A 21,068-nucleotide genomic window follows, 5' to 3' on the forward strand; every position below is an offset into this window, starting at 1 on the left:
ACGTGGGCTTGGCATTTCCAAGACAGGAAACAGTGTCTTGTATTCCACCAAGATCTTAATCTCTATGGAGAGTGAGTAATACTGTATCTCACTTAAGGATTTGTTTTGATATTCCTTATATGTGAAGTTGTCTTTTCATTCCAAGTCTACAGGATGTTTTTCATCTCATTAGTGAGATCGGCTGTTATACATCTAAAAAATGTAAATTCTTGTATCTTTCTAACAAACCCACCAGGAAACAAAGCAGAGAAACAAGGGAACCAGTGGACAAATGGAAAAGCCATTCAGGTGAGTTTTGGCTTCCTGTTTTAAACAGTATACCAATGTTAGTGTTGCCAATATTGATATGCAATAGCAGCCATGTTTATGAGATAAGAACATGGCTTTTACCTTTTTCTCCAGTATTTCCAATTGCTCCTTATAGAAGCTGGATATAGTAGCAAGCTCCCTTTCTTTCATCTCCAGGTTTCGGGCCTGCAAGAGGGGGGGAGAAAGGAAAGGGAAAAAGAATAAGAATAAGGAGTATACCACTTTTTAAATGACATGTGAAGACCAGCTGTTGCAGATATTCTTTACAATGACATAGCACTGTATTTTATGACATACATGTGTAAATTCTTGGATGGTACTGGTCAGTGTTTATTGTGTCACATCAATATTGTAGTCTTGGGATCCGGTTTCATACAGTACTGTGTAAATGATTCAAGCCGCACCTTTCTTTATGTTTTGCTTCCAAGTTGCCAGACTTTGTCATTTTTAAATGGTCTCAGGTCTCCAAGTTTCTGAAAGTCTTTTTAGATTTCTTCTTTGGACATTGGCTTCTTTTTCACTGAGTTTCAGTCCAGTCCTTGTACCTGACTTGTTTGTCACTTAACAGTAATCTATGAAACATTCAAGTGTGAAAAGGTACCCAACTTAAAAAGAAAAAACAGAGTTGTGCCTACACATGACAGACAACTCAGCAAAGAACCAATTTTAAATTATATCTTTAGGCACTTTGTTACTAACAGAATGTTCCAGTTGAATCTATGAAAGATACTGATGATAACACAGCTTGATCGCCATAAAAATAGTATTTTTGCACCAACAAGTGAGTCCCAAAGAGCTGAAAACCTGGCATATTTTTGCATGGTGGGTGGTGCATCCTTAAAAAAAAGGGGGGAAAAGGAAAAAAAGGACAAAACCAGAGCGAAAAACAACAACAAAAAAAAATGTAGTAGCAGGCCTGAAGAAATGACTACAGCAGATGAACAGTATCTGAAAGTCATGTCCTTAACAAACAGGAAAACAAAATCCAGCAAAGACCTGACACAGGTCCTGAGTGATGCATTTGGACCTTTGGTTAATCCATCTACTGCTCACTGATGTCTCATCAGAAATAGTCTCAATGGAAAGGTGGCTGCCAAGAAGCCATTCTTAAAGATGGAAAACAGGAAGAAAAGAGAGGTTTGCCAAATACACAAGAACTAGACTGAAAATCAGTGGCAACAGGTCTGACAGTGTGAGGAATCCAGATTTTTGTTTCAAATAGTTGTCACTGTGTATGCTGAGGTCAGGAGATGTCCAACAGAGTGTGTGTAGAGCCGTCTGTAAAACACAGACATGGTTTGGGGATGCATTTCAGCCAGTGGTGTTGGGGATCTCGTCCAAGTTCTGAACACAGAAAAGCATCTTCAGATCTGCAAAGTGTCTGATTGGCAATTGCTTCATTTTTCAGCATGAAATTAGCTCAAACACACTGCCAATGCACTAAAGTCATAAATCAATTGAAAAACACACACACATACACAGTGGAACTTCAACATTATTCAATTCTATTTATATAGGACCAATTCACAACAAGAGTCACCTGAAAGTGCTTGATATTGTAAGGTAAAGGCCCCACAATAAAATAATAAAAATCATAAGTGAAGCAGTGTGGCACATCTTGGGAGAATGGAACAAAAGGCAGCAAACATCCAAAGAAGAGCTTTGAATGTCCTTCAAGAAGTCTGAAGAACTATTCCTAAAGACTACTTGAAGAAATGACAAGAAAGCTGCGTAAGAGAGTTCAGACAGTTTGAAGAATAAAGGTGGTCCCACCAAATATTGACTTTCAAGCTTGTTGAAAATGTAAAAACACCTTTTTCTTTGACTCATATACTGTATTTCCAAGTATTACTGCATATTTCAATTAATCACTGCACTAGCTTCCCATTTTTTGGAAAAAAAAATAAAGAAATAAAGTGTGGATCATCAATTTTGGATCGTATTGTGCATTTTTGTGTGTGAATGGGTGGATGACTGAATGTAGTGTGAAGCGCTTTGGGGTCTTTAGGGACTAAGTAAAGCACTATACAAATACAGGCCATTTACCCATTTAGGACTGAATGTGTGCTCATTTAAAGACTGCAATGTAGCGCTAAAAGCCTCAAGACTTTCAGCGAAACCCTGAACTGGAAAAATACAGCAAAATATCAACTCTGACTACACAGTCCACCCACTGTAAATCAAAGTAGGAATACACGGTTACTAACAGTAACCATCATGCAAAATAACCGTTTTTAAATCACAGACAAATTACAGACAACATATATATGCCACTTGTTACTGTAGCTAGTACAGTACAGAGTACAGAGTACAGTATTTGGAAGTACTTGCAGAGTCTACATTTCAGAAAATCCGTAAGTTTCACTAGCACTGGAACTGCACTGGAACTGTTTTGCCCACCGTGCAATCATAATCTGAGTACATAACTGATCTAATATATAGAACTCAATACTGATATAATATTGCGCAGTTGTAGAATTGCCGGAGCAAAACAGCCACAGGCAAAAAACACTAACACTTTTTTAAGTTACACTTTCCAGATTTTTACCAAGAAAATGCAAGCCAAACTACAAAAGGCCCGCCATCTATTCACTGCTAGTGAGCACACAAAACATAGAAACCTGTCCTTTAACAACACGTTTAGATATGGGGGATACACAGATAGCACAAGGAGAACTTTCTAAGTATGATTATATCCTTCACAAGTTTATAGTTATGGCAAAAAACAAAGTATTTTTCCAGGAATATGTGTGTGTTCTTATCTATACACTACTTTATTTATATTGTTTGATGAAAGTCTATGATTATACACATCTACATCACAAAGTAACACACAACAATTAACAACAAAACAGCTATTTAAGGTTATGTCCATGCATTGTAACAAAACTTACAAAACTATTCAGGTAGCATGAGACTGGGACAGCTGTGGCAGGGGCTGACATTGCGTCGCTGGCGTTAAGATGAGGTGAATGGCTTTAGCCAAGTTTTGACAGGCAGCGAGGTGGCAGATTGGCTGTAGGAAAACCCATAGTTTGGGCCATGACGTAGCAGCATGCAAGCAGAGGAGGACAGGAGGCAGACGTCAAAAAGATACACTGAAAATGAGCTTTAAATCAGCTTTAAGTCAGAAATACGCATGCATGGTGGCTGCAAAGAAAATGCTTGTTGTAAAGGAGAACTGTTATGGAGTCACCTTCTTTTAACTGCTTGAGAATTTAAAGTGAGTCGATATTATTTCATATTACAAAAAAAGGGAAAGAAAATAACTTCTTTATAAGAAATACTGATTCAAATAATCTTAAAAGAAGATACAGTGGTTAACTGTAGCAAAGGTGTAAAGACAAGTGACAAAAGCAAGAAAAAGAACTGTGCAAGTAAGGAAGCAATGTCACAAATGTCACGCAGGCACACTACAGATCAGGGTTGTTTAGCCATGCCTTGAGCTCAGTGTGTGATATTACTGGGTGTTATTCACTGAGCCAATTTAAGAACCTCTGATCACAACATTTAAAATGGAAAAAAGAAAGATACAGTGAGTAGAATAAACAAACATGGCCTGGATCATAAAAGCAAGAAAATATTTTGCTTGGACAGTCACTGACTCATTTAGCAATAAAAAGGTACGGTGCTCTTTCTATGAGAACATGATATTCAGAACACAGGCATTACACAGTAATAAAACTAACTAAGGTGAGCTTAAATTCAACTGTTGCTCCAAAAACCCTGCCAGCTGGTTGAGGACCTAAGTGTTTACATACATATGTTAAAAGTTTCATCATGCAGCAGTTAAAAAACCCAAACAGCTGCAAAATCTTAATTGCATATAGATAGCCAAGTTGCATCAGCCTTAGAAGAGTTAGCTGAACGAGCACGCTGTGCATGAGATGGTTGAATTCTCTCTACCTGTAATCTATAAAGGTGAACGTACGGTATGGGTATGTCTACATTTTAAAAATGAATGCCAATTAGTGTTCATGAAGGGCATTTATGAATGCAAATTATATCTAACCAATATGGGTAATGAGTGAAGCAGTGCTACAACAGTATGAACACGACATGGTGCATGAACACAATGTAAGTGGCTGCGGGTGCCGCAGCAAAAGGCAACAATGGGCCCTGGATTTATAGAGAACTGAAACAGAAAGACTGTATTACACACGCATGTGGACACACACCATCACACACACACTGTGTGATGGTGTAATGATGACTGATTACTGTACTGAGTTGTGCATTAGCGAGAGCGATATAGATCAGATGGAACAACAACATCTTCCCTGACTGATCTACTGATCTTCCCTGCTTTTTGCTGATACGGTGGGTACAACCATGCAGACGCACACTCTTACGCTGATTGACATCACATTTATTGTAATCCAATCTAATCTCATCCTAACTTAACAGTCGCATGTATTCCCAAGGAACACATCTGTAAATCCCTATACTGTGCTCACAGAGCTTTCCCTTTCTACACTGACGCTTAAGGGATGCGAGTGTATATATATGTGTTTGTGAGTAAAATCACCTCTGCCAGCAGCACAGATGATGTGTAATTTTCTAGCTGAATACCTCCCAAAGTGTTGTTGTGTGGAATGGTGGCGGCAGCATACTCACAGCCTCGCTTTAATGCACAATGAAAACATGACATTTGAATAGAGAAGAGAGAGTGAGAGAGAGAGGAGAGAGAGCAAGAAGGGAAGAGCAAGAAAAAAAAACAAAACGTGATTTAAAAAAAGAAAGAAAGAAAGAAAAGAAGCAGGCACTAGCGATGGTGGTGTTGCTTACCCAGGCATCCAAATCTGCAGGCTGGGAGAGAGAGAAGGAGCAGGAGTTAGTTAGACAGTAGAGGATATAAGAAAGGCACGGGGTTGGAGTAGATGGTTAAAGAGACAAAGAGGAAGAGCAAACAACCAGCAAGTATATTATGAGAGTGGAGAAGGAAGGTGAGGTAGAGATATATAAAGAAAGGGGGCGAATGAAAGTAGCAAAAAGCAAGAGAAGAAAGAAATGAAAAGGATCAAGGACAGAACAAGGTTAATACATCACACTGCAGAGCAAGTGGTTAAGATTTAAACTTAATTTGCCAGATATAAAATGTCACCCGAGATGTCATTCTAGCGATGGCAAGTTTATTTATATGGCACATTTCATTTACTCATAGCACTCATAATACATCCAGTATATTGCAACATGGACTCTCTAACCAAGTAACTTTGTATCACAAGTGTCAAAATCTTCATACTCTACATGTTTTTGGATCTAAACAAGTCTCACGGTCCTTACTACCCTGTCAGTTTTCCATTCACACTCCCTGTCCTGACCACCTATATGCCCTGTTTCACTTCACTGCCTTGTATCTCATGATGTGCCTTGATTTTTTTCTTCAGTTGAGAGAGAAAAGATTATCTTTACACTTTTAAAAGAGTGTAAAAAAGTAGAAACCACAACATAGAGTTGGTAGACAAAGTATGCAAAAGTGGACCATGTGTATATCCTGTTCTTGTGCTTCAGAGACTGAAGAAATCTCTCTGGCTTAAAAAAACAACAACAACAACAACAAAAAAAAACTACAGACAATTTCCTGTCAGTTTAAGCCTCAACTTTTAGTTTTAACAATAACAGTTCAATTGCAATTATACATGTGTATGATTACGGTTTGCTTTAAGACGTTTTAGTAGGCCAGCCAAGACTAGCTGTTCACCAGCTGTATTTATATGATCATTTATAAGCCTCAATACGAGTCTTTAATACCATAATAAAATCTTATAATACGACATATTCTTGAATATCACCAAATCAAAAACATTCTGTTAAGGAATTTGAAGTCCTACCAAGTACTGCCAGTCTGGCATTAGACACAGGACAGAAAGGGGCAGATTAGAGCAGTAGGTGGCTCGAATGTTGCTATGCCTCATAAAGACACCATTCAGTTAAATGAGGTGAACTCACAAAGCCAGTTGCGGCAGAATGCATGTGTGTGTTGGGTAATCCGTGTAACGGATACAGCCGATGCCATCTGTTTAACCTCCCTGCTCTTCAATGGCTGGCCCTAAACCAAGTATGTGTCTGAATGTGACTGTGTTTGTGCTGTGTGTATGTAGTCCCCAGCAGTGCTCACAGGAGTGTGGAGGTCCCATTTCCATAGATGACAGACTCAGAAGATAGGTGAAGGGGCTTGTTGTGATACAAATGCAGACAAACTCACACCCAAGCAGTTTGGTGCAGTTCATGGGCCATAGCCCACATAGCATTTCAGACGCATCCACTCATTGTTTTCCAGCTCCGAGCTCCCTGATGACCAGCAGTTAGCAGCCTCAATGTGAACATTAAGAGTCTGAATCCACTGAGCTAGCAATAACACAGCCAAAGAAGAATTCCAATTAGACTAAGGTTAATTCCCAGGGACTTCAACCTAGATCAAGCCAATACATATAGAATTCACTGTGATCCCCCAGTTAACAGAAATACATACAGCTGGTTTATAACCGTCTGCAGATCAGATTATGTTTGTATGTAGATCAGGCCAACAGTTTAGGAATATTCCTTAAAAAAAATATTAGACTGCAGGTAACTGTACCAGAAACATTTCAAATTTAGGCTTTAACAAATTTTAAAGTTGCTCTTCTTACTACTGAATCGTTTGGTTAAGACAAAGTTGGTGTCTTTGCAGGAGGCAGGACACATGACGTTCACTTCCTCACTGTGAATTCTCCAGACAATTACCCGCGCTGTTCTCAGACGTGTGCAATCAGATATCACAGGGAGTTTATGGCGGGGAGTGGTAGGGTTCATTTAAAGTCTGATCAAACTGTTTCAGACATTTCCAATTCTGGAAAAAACTTGAATATTTTTTTGTTACTACATATATTTGCTTCTTCAGCTGCATTAATCTTACTAGATGCTTTTTGGTGCTTTTGAGTCTTACGGAACAAACATTTGGATCATTCCTCCCTAAAGTCCTCCTTCAGTCTTACTTCCATGTCTCAGTTGAACAGCCATCTTCTGGTCATCCCACAGTATCTCAATTGGGTTGAGATCAGGACTGACCTTGCCATTCCAAAATCGGAATTTTCATATTTCATCAATATATTTTGTAGATAGGGAATCTACAAGTTTTTATCCATCTTTCATGTGGTTTGAGTTGACAGCTCTAACAGTCTAATGTGAAATTTCTTTAAACCCTTTTTAAATTCACTCCTTCAATAATTGAACGGCATCCAGAACCTGAGTTAGCAAAGCAGCCCCAAACTGTGATGCTTCATACAGCATCCTTCACAAATGGGATGAGATTCTGGAGTTGGTCTGCATTGCCTTTTATCCTCCAAACATAGGATTATGCATTTTTGTCTCATGTGGGCAAAGAACAAAGTGGTCAGGAAGTTTTGTGGAACATCCAGGTCTGTAGCAAACTACAGACACACTTAAATGTTGTTTTGGAAAGCAGTGTTCATTTTGTTTGAGTCCTTCTACGAACACTACCCTTAGAGAAGTAAAAATTGTACAGTTGTAGAGATTTATGCAGGTTTTTTTTTTTTTGCTTTTCCACCTCTTGGGGTTTTGCATGTTGTGCTCTTGGTCGTTTTTACAGGACACTGACTTCTAGGGAGAAAACTACAGTTCCAGTGCAAGGAAGCAAAATAATGACACCCACTCCACACAACCACACCAATTTAATGGATCTCAATAGATTTGATTAATCTATGCTGAGCTGAATTGTGTTTGCTGGGTGTATCATGAGGGTCAACAGATGCTTCATTTAGACTTGAAATGTTAGAACAACAGTGTGTGTGTGTGTGTGTGTGTGTGTGTGTGTGTGTGCGTGCGTGCGTGCGTGTGTGTGTGTGTCTCTCTCTCTGTGGGAGTTAAAAACTGAATAACAGTGGCAGAGAATGTGACACTTCACTAAGAACGTGCATGCACGTGCGTGTCAAGATGAGACCTTTTGGTCTGCAAAGCCACCTCACATGGTGAGAAATGCTTCCTTGAAAATCAATTATGTAAATACTGAATTATGCAAATGGTACATTTGAATAAATCTGTGTTTGGGGAGAAAAGATTTTGCCGTGGTTTTATACTCGCAGTCAGGAGAGGCGAGAGAGAAGATGAGGAAAGAGGGCTAAAATGAGGATTAGGCTGGAGAATGTCACTGGCAGACACAGTTTGTGCAGTTTAACTCCTGATTTGGCTTTTTAATTAGGGAGAAAGAGGTGGAGAGGAAGAGAGAACGGCACAAACACAGACAGAGAGGAGAAAATAAGGGCTAATTCAGTGACAGCTTTCTTCCTGCCATCTCAAATGAAGTAAGCACATTCATCACTTGTGCCAGTAATAAACACCATGGGTAAAGCTAAGTGCTGTCACCCCACCACTCGTTTGGTTGTTGCCATCTTCACTAAAAATCTACTGGTACTGATGAAGAGCATTTGTATGAACTTGAGCTTATACATGTCCATCACTTTTAAAAAGACATAAGTCACAATCTGTGCAGGTCACTGACAATTTTAATTATTTACCACTTTTTTAATAGTTTCCCCCCCTTTTATTTAAATAAAACTCCACTAATTCAAAATGTGACGCAAGCAACAATTTATAACTGGGTAAATTTTTATTTACAGGTAGCAGCAGGGACATTGTGCACCATTACTTGCCCTCTCCAATGAATAAGGGCAGATACATCAAACAATGAGTAACAGAAGCCAGAGACAGTGTGTGATGCGTGTCAAACATTTTCATCCATTGTTTTATAAAAAACTCATTGACATTGTATTCAGTGTCAATACCTCAACCTGTATTCACAGCTGCAGGTTGAGGTATTACATCCATGTGACAGTCACAAGTAATATCCCAAACATAAATTCACATCAGTTCTCCATAAATATCTTAATTTTACAAAGTTTGCTTCCTAAAACAGTAATTGGCTACCATACTATGATTCTGTCATAAGTCAAGTCATTTTTTTTTTATTATCGAATAACAGAAAAACTGGACACTACATTACATACACCTTGGTCGTACTGGGTCGGAGCCCCTTTCACCCTCAGAACTGCCTTACTTCTTTGTGTCCATTTGAATATAGCAAACTCATAGTTATCTTTAAGGGATTATAGCGCAACAGTGACACATTATTTGCAATAACACAACGCAAGTCTAGCACAAAGGTAGCTTTACATTTATTTTAACAGTAACCAAAGGCACTTAGTTAGGAGATACAAACACCCACACCCACCCACACCCACACAAAATGGACAACTGTACCCTCATACACACAATAACAACATGGACTGAACCACCACTCACAACCACTAGCACTTTATACAGCCTCTGTAGAAATTATCCACATATCTCACTTATTTTAACTGCACTACTGTATAATTCTGTGTAAATAATCATTCTGTACATACGATAATTTTTAATTCTACAACTGTTTATAACCTGCATAGTTCACATTTCTGTATAGCTGTATATCTCATATTTCTGTATAGTTTTTTTTATTTCATATTCTGTATTGTTTTTCCACATTTATATCCTGTACATAGCTTGTACTCACTACAGCCTGTACATACTTCTAGTTATAGCATATTCATAACATACCTTCATACCGTGTACATTATTACATACCACAATAGACCCATTTCTGTAATATACTTACATATCTATATTATTGCTAATATATATTTGTAATATAACTATATCATGGCTAAAGCACTTTTGGATGGATGCAAACTGCATTTCGTTGCCTTGTACCTGTGACATGTGCAATGACAATAAAGTTGAATTCTATTCTATTCTATTAACCTCCCACCTTCAGATGGCTGCCCCTCCCTGAGCATTGTGCTGCCAGAGGCTTCTTCCTGTTAAAAGGGAGTTGTTGTTTTTTTTACTTACACTATGTCCACTCGTCAAGTGCTTGCTCAAAGAGCGATGGTTTGATTGTTGGAGTTTTTCTCTATTATTGTAGGGACTCAAGCTTACAATATAAAGCGCCTTGAGGTGACTGAATTGACCTGAACTGAATTAACCTTCTACCTTGGCCAGAGTTACACAATATTGTCACACAATAAAACTGAAAAATATTTTCTACCTGGGAAGTTGTATTTCATGGTCAAGCTTTTGAACCAGCTGCTTAGAACCCTGCTTTAACACCACGTCACCTCATCAGCAATTTTGATGAGTTTGAACTGTTGATACAATCCAACTGTTGTAGCACAAATCTAGACTCATGAGACCAGGCAACAGTCTTCTACTGCCCAACTTCTGGTGAACCCAGGCCAACTGTAGCTTCAGTTTTCTGTTCTTAGCCGACTAAAATCGCACCTTGTGTGGTCTTCTGCAGCGGTAAACCATCTGCTCCAATGTTCAACATGTAGAGTTCAACAGAGATACTCTTCTCCATACTTTGGTTGGAAAGAGTGCTTACTGGTTTGAACTTTAGACGCATTGCAGCATCGATGTGCTGTCATGTGATTGGGTGATTAGGTCTCTGCATTAATGGGCAGTTGAACAGCTGTACTTGACAAACGTGGCCATTGAGTTTACATCTTCTATAACAACTGGACTGAATTTACAATTCATAGTTGATACACAAAAACAAACAGTAGGGGGTGTTAGTAAGAAACAGGGTAATGTTTACATACATGAGCATAAATCCTCAGCCTGACATCTGTTTATGATGTACATAGCTGCATGCAGCCACAAGAGACACGTGAAACCAAACATGAGAACGCACACACAGTGTACTACACACACAAAAGGCATGAATTGGTTAGTCTAGCTGTTTGCTCATTAAATGTGTGTTGTCGTCACATAGCTGGGGGAGGTTAAATGAATTAACACTTCATCATCAGCCTGCTTTGCACCACAGACTGTCACAGAGACAGAGAGTGAAAAAGACACTAAAGATGAAAAAAGTGAAAGGAGGGATTGAGGGAAAATGATGCAATTCAACTAAAAAGAAAGAGGCTTTGTTGGAAAACTGGGTAATAGTAAAAGAAAGCAAAAAAAAAAAAAAAAACTTACCAAATGACTGTCTTGAAGAGTCTTTTCATCTTATGAACAATAAGTTTTGCCTAAATAAGTAAACAAATAACTAGAATAGATTTTGAATTTCATTTTCTTTGACTATCTTCTACTACCTGTTTTAAAATGTGTTCTTTGGTAAACAGAGCCAAGATTCAAGGTATACTATTTATCATATAAATCATTAATATTATTAATGGTATTAAAAGTTTAAGCTGCAAATATAATTTTCTTAAGTAATATCTTGGTAATTTTGAGACTTCCACATGAAACAAAAACAAAAGCTAGAATCAAATAAAACTTTCACATAAAACAAATTCAGGGTCAGCACTCCTGCCTTTGTTTTCCTCTGTGGAAGCTTCAGCCCAGTCAACCTAACATTTTACTTTAACAATTAGCAAAAACTCCTAAAATTTTTGAAACCTTTGACTCATACTTTGAGTGTTCAAACATTAGTCATTATAGCCTCCTATGAGAACAATTATCTGAGAGGAATTATTTTTTTCCTGTGGATAATAGGTCTTGTCCAGCCGTCTCATTACATCACAACCACTCTCCTGGAGAGTGGAGAGGTATTCCAGTCCTACACATTTGTCCTTTGAACTGACAGGATTTGTGCGAGGCGCTCACTCGCTGCTCGGCACCGATCAAAATCTCCTCATCCGGTGAGCGCTCTGCTCGTCAGCAATTACTGTTGCTTTAGACGATGTACGGTGCGAGTGTGTGAGCGAGTGAGAGTGTGCACAAAGGGCTTAGCTGCTTTAACATGCAGAAAAGATGTCAAGTCTGTGATTACACTAGCTGATAACAAGTGGTTTAGCCGTGTGTGAATGTGTGTGTCTGAATCGCTTGTACTTCATCCTCAGTCGGCTTCTATAAAACGCCGTGTGCACCTTCGCAGCACGTCATTCTGCTGGACTCAAACGCCTCTCTTATGGTGAACCCACTCAGTTTCAGTACAAAGTCCTCTCAATCCACTGCAATATCTACACATGCTTTTCCACAAGCATTCTTTTTATTGATCAAGTATCTCCTCAATCTTGTCATCCTCCTGTCTCTGTGTCTTTGGCCAATAACCAGGCCTGGTTATCTAGTCAGACAGTCATAGTGAGACGTCTTCATTTGTAAGGGCTATAGTAATAAATTATCTTCTGTCTGCCTTTCAGCTACTACAGTCTTTCCCCAACTGTGTTTCTCTACTTCTGAGCTCTATGGATCATCTCTAGCCTAATGCTGCCATTTTCTACCACAGCCAGCCATCATAACAGTCACAATTACTTCTCAGGCTACTATAATGGGTGGGTCAAGACAAAACGAATGGTGGTAGACAAAGAAAAGCAAACACATTGAATGTGACTGCATCTAAAATGTCAGGCTAAATTAAATGTTGGTGTTTCCATAAAGATTTCTAGTCAGGCAGCCAACAAAAAAAACAAAAAACAAATGTGGAAAGATAAATACTGAATGAAAGTACCACCTCAAGCAGTGATCACCTGATCTTGTACACCTATAAGATCAGATAATGTGCTCTATAATCATGTGAAACTATTGAATTAGGTGTAGGTTATCTTGCCTTAATGAAAAAGTATCCCATGAATTAGAGCTGAAGCCAGACGCTTGTTGCTCGATTCGTATACTTGAAGTAATTAGAACAGACAGAATAGCGTAGCCACAGGCCAAATCAGCAAGGAGGTATACAATTCCAGGCAAGTATATAAATGAGTATGTTAATAAATAATATCCTAACGCTTAGTGTATGTAATCACAGAGATAATGGAAACAGTTAATTAAAAGATAAAGGTTAAAGTAATCAATAAAAGTGTGGCAATGTGCTGAAACAACAGCAGAGAGATCTTTTGCAGAGAATTCTACTCAGTAATGAGACAAATGTCTTTTGGACTTAGACAGCAGGGGGGCCTGCTGGTTAGTGAGAACATCTTGTAGCTGAAAGGCTGCATATTCAGTGCAAAACACAACGTTTCCAGTCTTGTCAAGTGTCATCTCTGAGTGTTTCTACACAGCAGCTGGGCAATACTGTTAACATGTGTGGCATCAACCCTGTGGTCTGAGTGTTTGTCATCTCAGGTCTGACTTTAATGAATTCTGTGCTTTTCACCCTGGTTTTCATCATCGGTTTTCTGGACAGTGTCAAATGCTTCACTCTGAGTCATCAGTCACACACGGGCACAAACAGACACACATACACACACAGTAAAACAGACAAACACACATATAAAGGGCAGATAAAAAGATGAGACACAGAGGAGGAGGAATAAATGCTGGAAGAACATGTTGCCCAGGAGCACATGTTGCTGTGCAGAACACACATTCATCCTCCTTTTAATCCTCCGACTAACCAAACATGCATCAACAGTGCCATCTAGTGAAACTTTACCGGCTTACATCCTATTATGTCACCATGAAAAACGTCCAAATAGCAGGCATATCAACTTATAACTGAAAATGGAAATTACTTAGAAATATATGGTAAAGAGAAACAGGCTGCATGTTGCTATAAAAGGAAACAAAACGACTAAAGACATCAAATTCCCAGAAGCATCGCCTCACAGCAACATTTACATTTTTAGACGTACAGAACTACCTGCTGCAGGATTTAAATCTATAACCCACAATCTGGCGAGGGTGTTAAAAGGAAGGAGGAGGTGTGAGAACACGAGGACTGACCAAACGGGCGCATCACCTCTTATCGCACACACTTCAGCTAAAACTGTGCTACCAACTATATTTTCACATGAAAGAAAAAGCATTCTTTACAGTTCAACAGATTCAACCAAAGCTTCGCAAAAGCAGCTTTCCTGTTGGCCATTTGCACTACCATTTTTGTACATTTCTCAAGCTATTCTATTCATTTATTTATATTTTCCACTACTACCACTATTCTTTTTAGGTTTCGTTTTTATGTCTTCCCTGGCGAGTGCTTCATCTTTTCTCATTTTTTCTTTATATAAAGGTGAAAGAGAAACAGAATTTTGATTCTCTTGAATGTCCTGTACAAGAAGCAAATTGACAAATAAATAAATAAATATTTGACTCTTGAATTTTGTGGGGGGGCAGGGTTTCTTCTTGGTTTGTAGAACACAAACGAGTCGTCATCTTTAGTGCAAATATAAATTCTACACTTTAACATGCAGAATTATAATAATACAAACACTTTCAAGAATGACAGAAAAAGCTCAAAAGACTGATCAACAGTAAATTCTCATAAAAAGATTCATAGCTGGCACTCAGTCTATTTGTCCTTCTCTCCTAAGATTATCTTCATATATATATCAGTGCCTTTAGTTTTTATTAGTTCCTTCATAATATTGTCACTGAAATGGATCCATCTGGAACTCTGCTAAGCAGATCTGAATTAGAATAGTATGAGCACTCATGTTGCTGTTTATCACGATTTCTTCACTGGAGACAGCAGATAAAAGAATGCTTTTAATATACAGGAATACAAACATTCACCCATGGTCCACACACAGGTATTAAAGTCTATTCTTCACACCCTTCCGGCTTCTGAAATTCAATAGCTTCAAGCAGATGCTTGTTGTTGTCTGCATGTCTACGGGTGTTAGATGCTCAGCACTGAATACCTGTGCATACTAATTGCATTTTACTTGCAGCAGAAATGACACCTCTGAGGTGGAGAGAACAGGCAGGGGAAAAAACAAACACAGGAGGTGCTAATGAAAGAAAGGAGAGGAGAAGGGACTAGGTGTTAATGTAACGCGTCATCTCGTCTGTGTCTTCACTCGTGGTGTAACAGTTAAATATAGTCTCAGAATGAGACAGGATGACACACTGCAAGAGCCAAGTTGAATGCACTTCTTAAGAGCACCTTTGTAGGTGGGGTGAGAACTTGGACATGGTGAAATATGAGTCAGAAGTAGGAGTAGAAAAGAATCCAGCACTATACAGAAAATAAACTTTGGAGGAGTACACAGATTCCCACATCACCTGATACACATTAAAAATAAATAAATAAACCCAATTTAAAAGTATCATCTGCCCCCAAAAAAGTATTTTTGTGGAAAAACCATTACACATGTATTTTAAGGGTAATATCTTCAGATATTAATAATAGCCACAACTGTGTGGTGGGGTACGATTAGGGTGGCAAGCCAGTATACTTCTAGTGCCATTCCCAATCTTGATAAATGGGGATCTGCATCAGGAAGGGCATCCGGTGTAATATTTTTGCCATTCATAGATGTAGTGAAGGAGGATGTGTAGGAACTTGGTGTGACAGGAGGGCGAGAGGATGAGATGGAGAAAGTTGATCTGCTGGGGTGATCCCTAAAGGCATGAGCAAAAAGGAGAAGAAGCTCCTCTAATAATAGGGATTGTTAGCTATTATTAGTCCTAATGTTTACCCTAAATTTCAGTGGCACTATTTCTGAAAACACACTTCTTCCACAATGACATCATTAATTAAAACAGACAGTGTTAACTGGGGAGTACAGCAAGAACACAGCTACAATTTGAGAAAGTGTTACACATTTGGCGAATAAGTGTGAAAAAGTCTGACCAAAATCACTAACAAGTCTGTAAAAGAAAAGATAGCTATAGTATTATAGTTAATGTTAAAGAATTAATGGGCCGTAGATGGAAAGAGTCAACATTATGAGTGGATTGGCAGATGGAGCCAGCTTAATGCACAGGTATACATATGCAATGACACAGACAGACACACAAATACTCATGGCGGTGGTGGTGTAGGTCAGTAATGAGTGTGGGGTAAATGGCTAATGTGAATGTCTGTGACAGGCAGCCTGAGGCAGTGTGAGGAGCAGCTCTTCAGTGGGTACATGCCTTCACACCCCCCTAATCAACCCACCGGTAATGCTTAATGCTACCGAGGTTGTGTGCAGAGGCATACGCCTCCGGAGAGGGGTTTTCAACCAACACAAACATGCTCCTGTGCAGGCCTCCAAAATCTCAACTGCATGTTGTTCAACATGGATGACCCTTTCTGTTGACTGACAAGTACGCTGGTCAGACCACTTTTTTTTTTTTTTTTTTTTTTTTTTAATACTGCCCCCATCTGATAACAGACGCAGATTGTGGTCTCTGCAGTTAGATGGGCCCACGGACACAACCACAGCTGAACCAGAATTTCCCCATAACACACAGTTTTGATGCTGGAGAGCTAAGAATGCACAGGGGGGAAAACAGGCCAGAAGTGTACGCTATATGTGCCAATATACTGTGGCGAGTGTCACAGAAGTGTGTGTGAGAATGCATCTGCCTTTAAGGACCACGGCAAGCGCAGAAACTACTCAAAGTGCATTTGAAAGTGTAATGGGGAAAGACAGGGGGCTTGGGAAAGCTGTTCTTTGAGCCTCCAGCTGTGTTTTTGCAAGGTCGTTTCCAATGTAAGGTCAATGGAAAATACAAAGAAGAGAGGGAAGCCCACCCGCTAAGAATGGAGGAGCTTTTAAATCAGTTCTTTGAATGCACTAAAAAGTTGAAGCAATACAGCACAAGCAGGAAAATGTTTATCATCTTATTATCTCAGAACTAAGGTCTTCTAGGTTTTGTCTTATTGTTTTTGGTCAATTAAGGATGGGTTATAGTTTAAGCAGGATAGAAATCAAGCTGAGGAATAAGAAATGTGTTAGCTGAGCCGATATAAGGGAGAGTTAGAGGTGAGACTAAAAAAAGAAAGACAAGTAAGAAAGAGGAAAAGGTGGGAACCTCTAGGCTTTTCTCACTCACTGTGCAGGTTATCTACAGCAACTATCATCACCTAAAGGCCATAAATAAATGAATAAATAAATAAATAAAATCCCTTTCCTTTTACTTAAATAGTTTGCACCTGTACCTGTCAGGCTCAACCTTCTCAAACACGCTAGAAGCAATGACAGAGTCTCCTCAACACTTCTTTTCTGCTCTTTACAACCACAGACAGGCAACACTTTTAGTCCATCCCTCCTTGAACACAAACACACAGCTTCACACACACCGATGCCTTGTATTGACTTGTCCTGACAGAAAAAGTAGAAAACAAGGCTTTGAGGGGAAGTGCTCAGTTTCTCATTGCAATGCAACATTATTAAATGTTTGGAGCCCGTATCAGCGCAAGCTAAGCCAGCGGCTTCATTCAGTATTCATTACAGCGAGCTGGCACGCTGAAAAGACACTGCAGGACAAATCAATTGGAGGGGAGAAAGAGAGCGAGGGAGACGGGGTTGTAGGAAATCCACAATGTTTAACTTTAGCAGAGCCAAGTGAAGCCACCAGGGAGAGAACTGCTAATTAATCATCAGCAATAGTTCATTGCTCATAGACATTATTTTCCATCTCACATCAAACTCCTCACACATCTGACTCACTAACGTCTCCGTTTGAAATCCTACACACACCACACTGCTGGCTTGACTCATTACCAGTCTAAATTATGAATATTGACAACATTTTGTTTCAACAAGCCTGCTTTGAAACAGTAAAATGCTGAAACATCACAGGTTCTGTTTCCAATTGTCAAGTTTATTGTTGCCATGCTTTTAATACCAGGCTGCTTCTAAAAGGCGAGGGTGACGCGATTACCTACATTTAATTAAACACTAGGACATTAATGTGGAGTGTTAAAATTCATAGTAGGAGACACTTAGTGATCATATATTCTTGTTACTGACAGGACCTGCTGAAGTAAGTCATTGGTGGCCACAAAGCACTACGAGAACTGTACATTTCCACCATGACGTTGATGTTGCTCTCACACCACTCACATCATCAGAAACTCCAACCAATGCCAAACACAAATAACATAGTAACACCTGTGACCACTGAGTTTTGCAATATACTGAACTAAACTTTCATGTACCAACTATGATGATAAGACAAATGTTACTAACTGAACAACAAGAAGACAATCAGACTTTGAATATCCAAATATCAGAAGTGCAGAGCAAAAACATGGACACACAGATATCCCCTGCTTCACTAAAGCTTCAGTATTCAAAGTCAAAGCAGTAGAGGGTGCTGTTTACCACTACATCAGGGTAGTACGCTGCATCCATACTACTGCTAGATTTTAAAATTTTAATGATAAATTGAGTCATTATTTCATGTTAAAGTCTTGGAACAATTAACTTAGCCTAAAAAATATAAATAAATAGATCTACAAAGCATTTCAACAAATTAACACTGCTCTTTTTAACTTTCTGGAACTTTAAACAATCACAAACACGTCTCCCCACATCTTTAAATTCATATAAGAGCATTACCAAGGTTAAGCCTCAACAAATTAAGTATATTTTTATCAAGACGTGTCTAGTGAAATTATGCAGGACGTGAAGATTCAAATAAATGTGCTCCTGGCATAGATCCAGAAAACATCACTCACCAGTATCTTGGACTTTTCGTGCTCTTCGAGGGATTTTCCTTTCTCTACGATGAGGGCAGAGGTCAGCTCATCCAGGCCAGTGATTGCTGCATTCTCGTTCTCCCTCTGGGCCAGTTTGGCCAACTCCTCCTTCACCATGGCCTGTTGACGTTCAAAGCTAAAGTAATTGAAACATGAGATGTATTAACCTTTGACACTTTATTTTGCAATGGAAAGCCCTCTGAAGTTTTTGTTCGCATAGCGGGTTAGCCACTGAGGTTTTACAGATATTGCTTCATGCAAAGCATTACAAATAAATGTGGAAAACGCCTACAGAAGTCACTTCCAGAATGTTACACATGGTTTTCCACTGTGATGTGATAGAAAAGTAAAATATACATAGAGTAAATTAACTGCATTGCAATGAGCATGAGTGAGACTGCTGGACTTCAATATGTAAGTCTTCAGAGGCTCAGCACAGCATATAGGCACTCCACCAGCACAGAAACATGCCCGTTATACAGAGTAATGTAGCACAGGCAGTGTCAATAGGTCACTCGGCATGTGTACATTTGCAAAACATTCCACACTGTGTGCATGTCATTTCAAATATCTGTCAACTACATGTATTCAACATGTATTCAGCTGCAGCTGTTCCTTAACCAACTATGACAGAAATACAACTCAATTTGTGACAATTTGATATCTGACATCAAAAATTTGTCTCAAACAGGTTTACAGTCTATGGCATGTAAAATCCAAGTCCTTAGCCTTGTGAACATGGTAAGAAAAAAAAAAAAGCTCCCGTCAGTAACTGTGAAAACTAGAAGAAACTTCAGAAAAAGCACCAGAGGAGTGATCCCTCTACAGACAAACAACAGGTAGTGTGTGTACAAAACAGAGCAACTTACAGGACAAATTCTAAACATGTAAACAGGCATGACTGAACACAAGGGAACAGTGACCTTGACATTGTGAGCACCTACTTTTTCCGCATTTCCTCTTGAATTTCTTTAGAAGATGGTCCTGATGGTTTTTCGCCTAACACACAATTGGATAAGGATTACTGATGCATATAAAAATGACAGTATGAACCAGTTTGCAGGATTTGCAGCAGGATTAGGGGTGTGTATAATAAGATCCCTTCAGACATGAATCATGGCAAAGCTATTTACTGCAATTATACTATATTTTGATGCTGTGCTCAAGAATCAGTGCATGGGAACATATTTGCTGCGGTTACAATGGGAAGTTTGTGAGACAGGAAAGGCCTTTGACCAGCGACATACTTGATGGTGGTTTGTGACTGTCCGGCAAGGACTTTGGTGGCTTGTTGCTGTCAGACCCCAGAGACTCCCTCATCCTGCGGAGCACATCCTCTGAGAGCTGGATGGGATTAATAAACACATGCAATGCAGTGTAAATGTATACCAGATTAAATCTTAAAGTCCATCGACTAGCCTATTCAAGTGTCCTATAACACAGAAAATACTTCTGTACACCTCACCAATCCAATGACCAGGTATTGAAACAAATGCTAGCTAGCTATTTGCCTGCATGGATAGAAAAGATTACATATTCTCATACTGCAAAACTGCAAATATGTTGACGACAATCCCCATGTTTCATGACATGTACTTCTGATTACAGAAGTCAACAACAGCAAAGGACTTGACGTGTTTGCTGTTGTTGACATAGCGTCTTAGCTATCAGCGGTTTGCTGTGGAAATAACACCACCATCGCATGTGACCAAGTGCTGTGAAATTGTCCGCTGTGCTAGCATTTTATCAGTCATCATTATACTACTAAAATAATAACCTACTAATCTAAGAAAGAGGGCAACAGTAGCTGGACATGACAGGAAAAAGAAGTTCTGACCCGGGTTCATTTAAGGACACAGGACCTGTCAGGCTCGCAGCAGACAGACGAATACCATCACAAAATCCCACTACTGCCTCTGCCATTAGCCGCTATACCGTAACAACAACAATAATAATAATTAAAACTGTGGTGTGAATTACCCCTAAAGCAACAACGTTGTACTCTATACCTTCACTCCTTCAATTACTGTGACCTTCTCGTCTTCGTCCAGTCCGAATGACACTTTCCTCGCCGTGCTCCCGTTTCCACCCATTTTAACCAGTTTTCCGTTCCCACTCAATTAAATCAAGCAATACAAGCCAAGTCGACTGTTATGTGAAGAAGACATAAATTGGAGAGCAGCTGAAGTCGCCGCCACAGCGACTGCTGGTCAAAATACTCCAATAAAGGTCATTTTAACGCTGCAGTATCCTGAAAGCTCATTGGCCAGATTTTACATTACGGATCCAATGGCTAACTAGCTTACCGTAAACGGACGAAGGGTTGATGGGAATTGTAGTTAAACACAAGAGTGACGAATCT

General features: G+C 39.3%; 1 protein-coding gene across 2 annotated transcripts in view; it reads right to left on the reverse strand.

Moving 5' to 3' along the window:
• Nucleotides 1–20,971, reverse strand: part of chchd6b (coiled-coil-helix-coiled-coil-helix domain containing 6b) — a 51,226-nt gene extending 30,255 nt beyond the window's left edge. Inside the window, exons 1-6 of one of the 2 annotated variants that reach the window (XM_006784509.3) lie at nt 20,716–20,971; nt 19,954–20,050; nt 19,651–19,705; nt 18,686–18,842; nt 5,098–5,118; nt 391–474 (exon numbers count right to left, since the gene is read on the reverse strand). In XM_006784509.3, the coding sequence (XP_006784572.1) occupies nt 391–474; nt 5,098–5,118; nt 18,686–18,842; nt 19,651–19,705; nt 19,954–20,050; nt 20,716–20,799 (498 nt within the window). In that variant the 5' untranslated portion in view covers nt 20,800–20,971. The remainder of the gene's footprint in view (nt 1–390; nt 475–5,097; nt 5,119–18,685; nt 18,843–19,650; nt 19,706–19,953; nt 20,051–20,715) is intronic. The other variant, XM_006784510.3, reaches the window with a different exon arrangement.
• Nucleotides 20,972–21,068: the final 97 nt, after the last annotated feature.

The sequence above is a fragment of the Neolamprologus brichardi genome, chromosome 5, assembly GCF_056152115.1.
Source record: "Neolamprologus brichardi isolate AB-2024 chromosome 5, ASM5615211v1, whole genome shotgun sequence".
Classification (NCBI taxonomy): Eukaryota; Metazoa; Chordata; class Actinopteri; order Cichliformes; family Cichlidae; genus Neolamprologus; species Neolamprologus brichardi.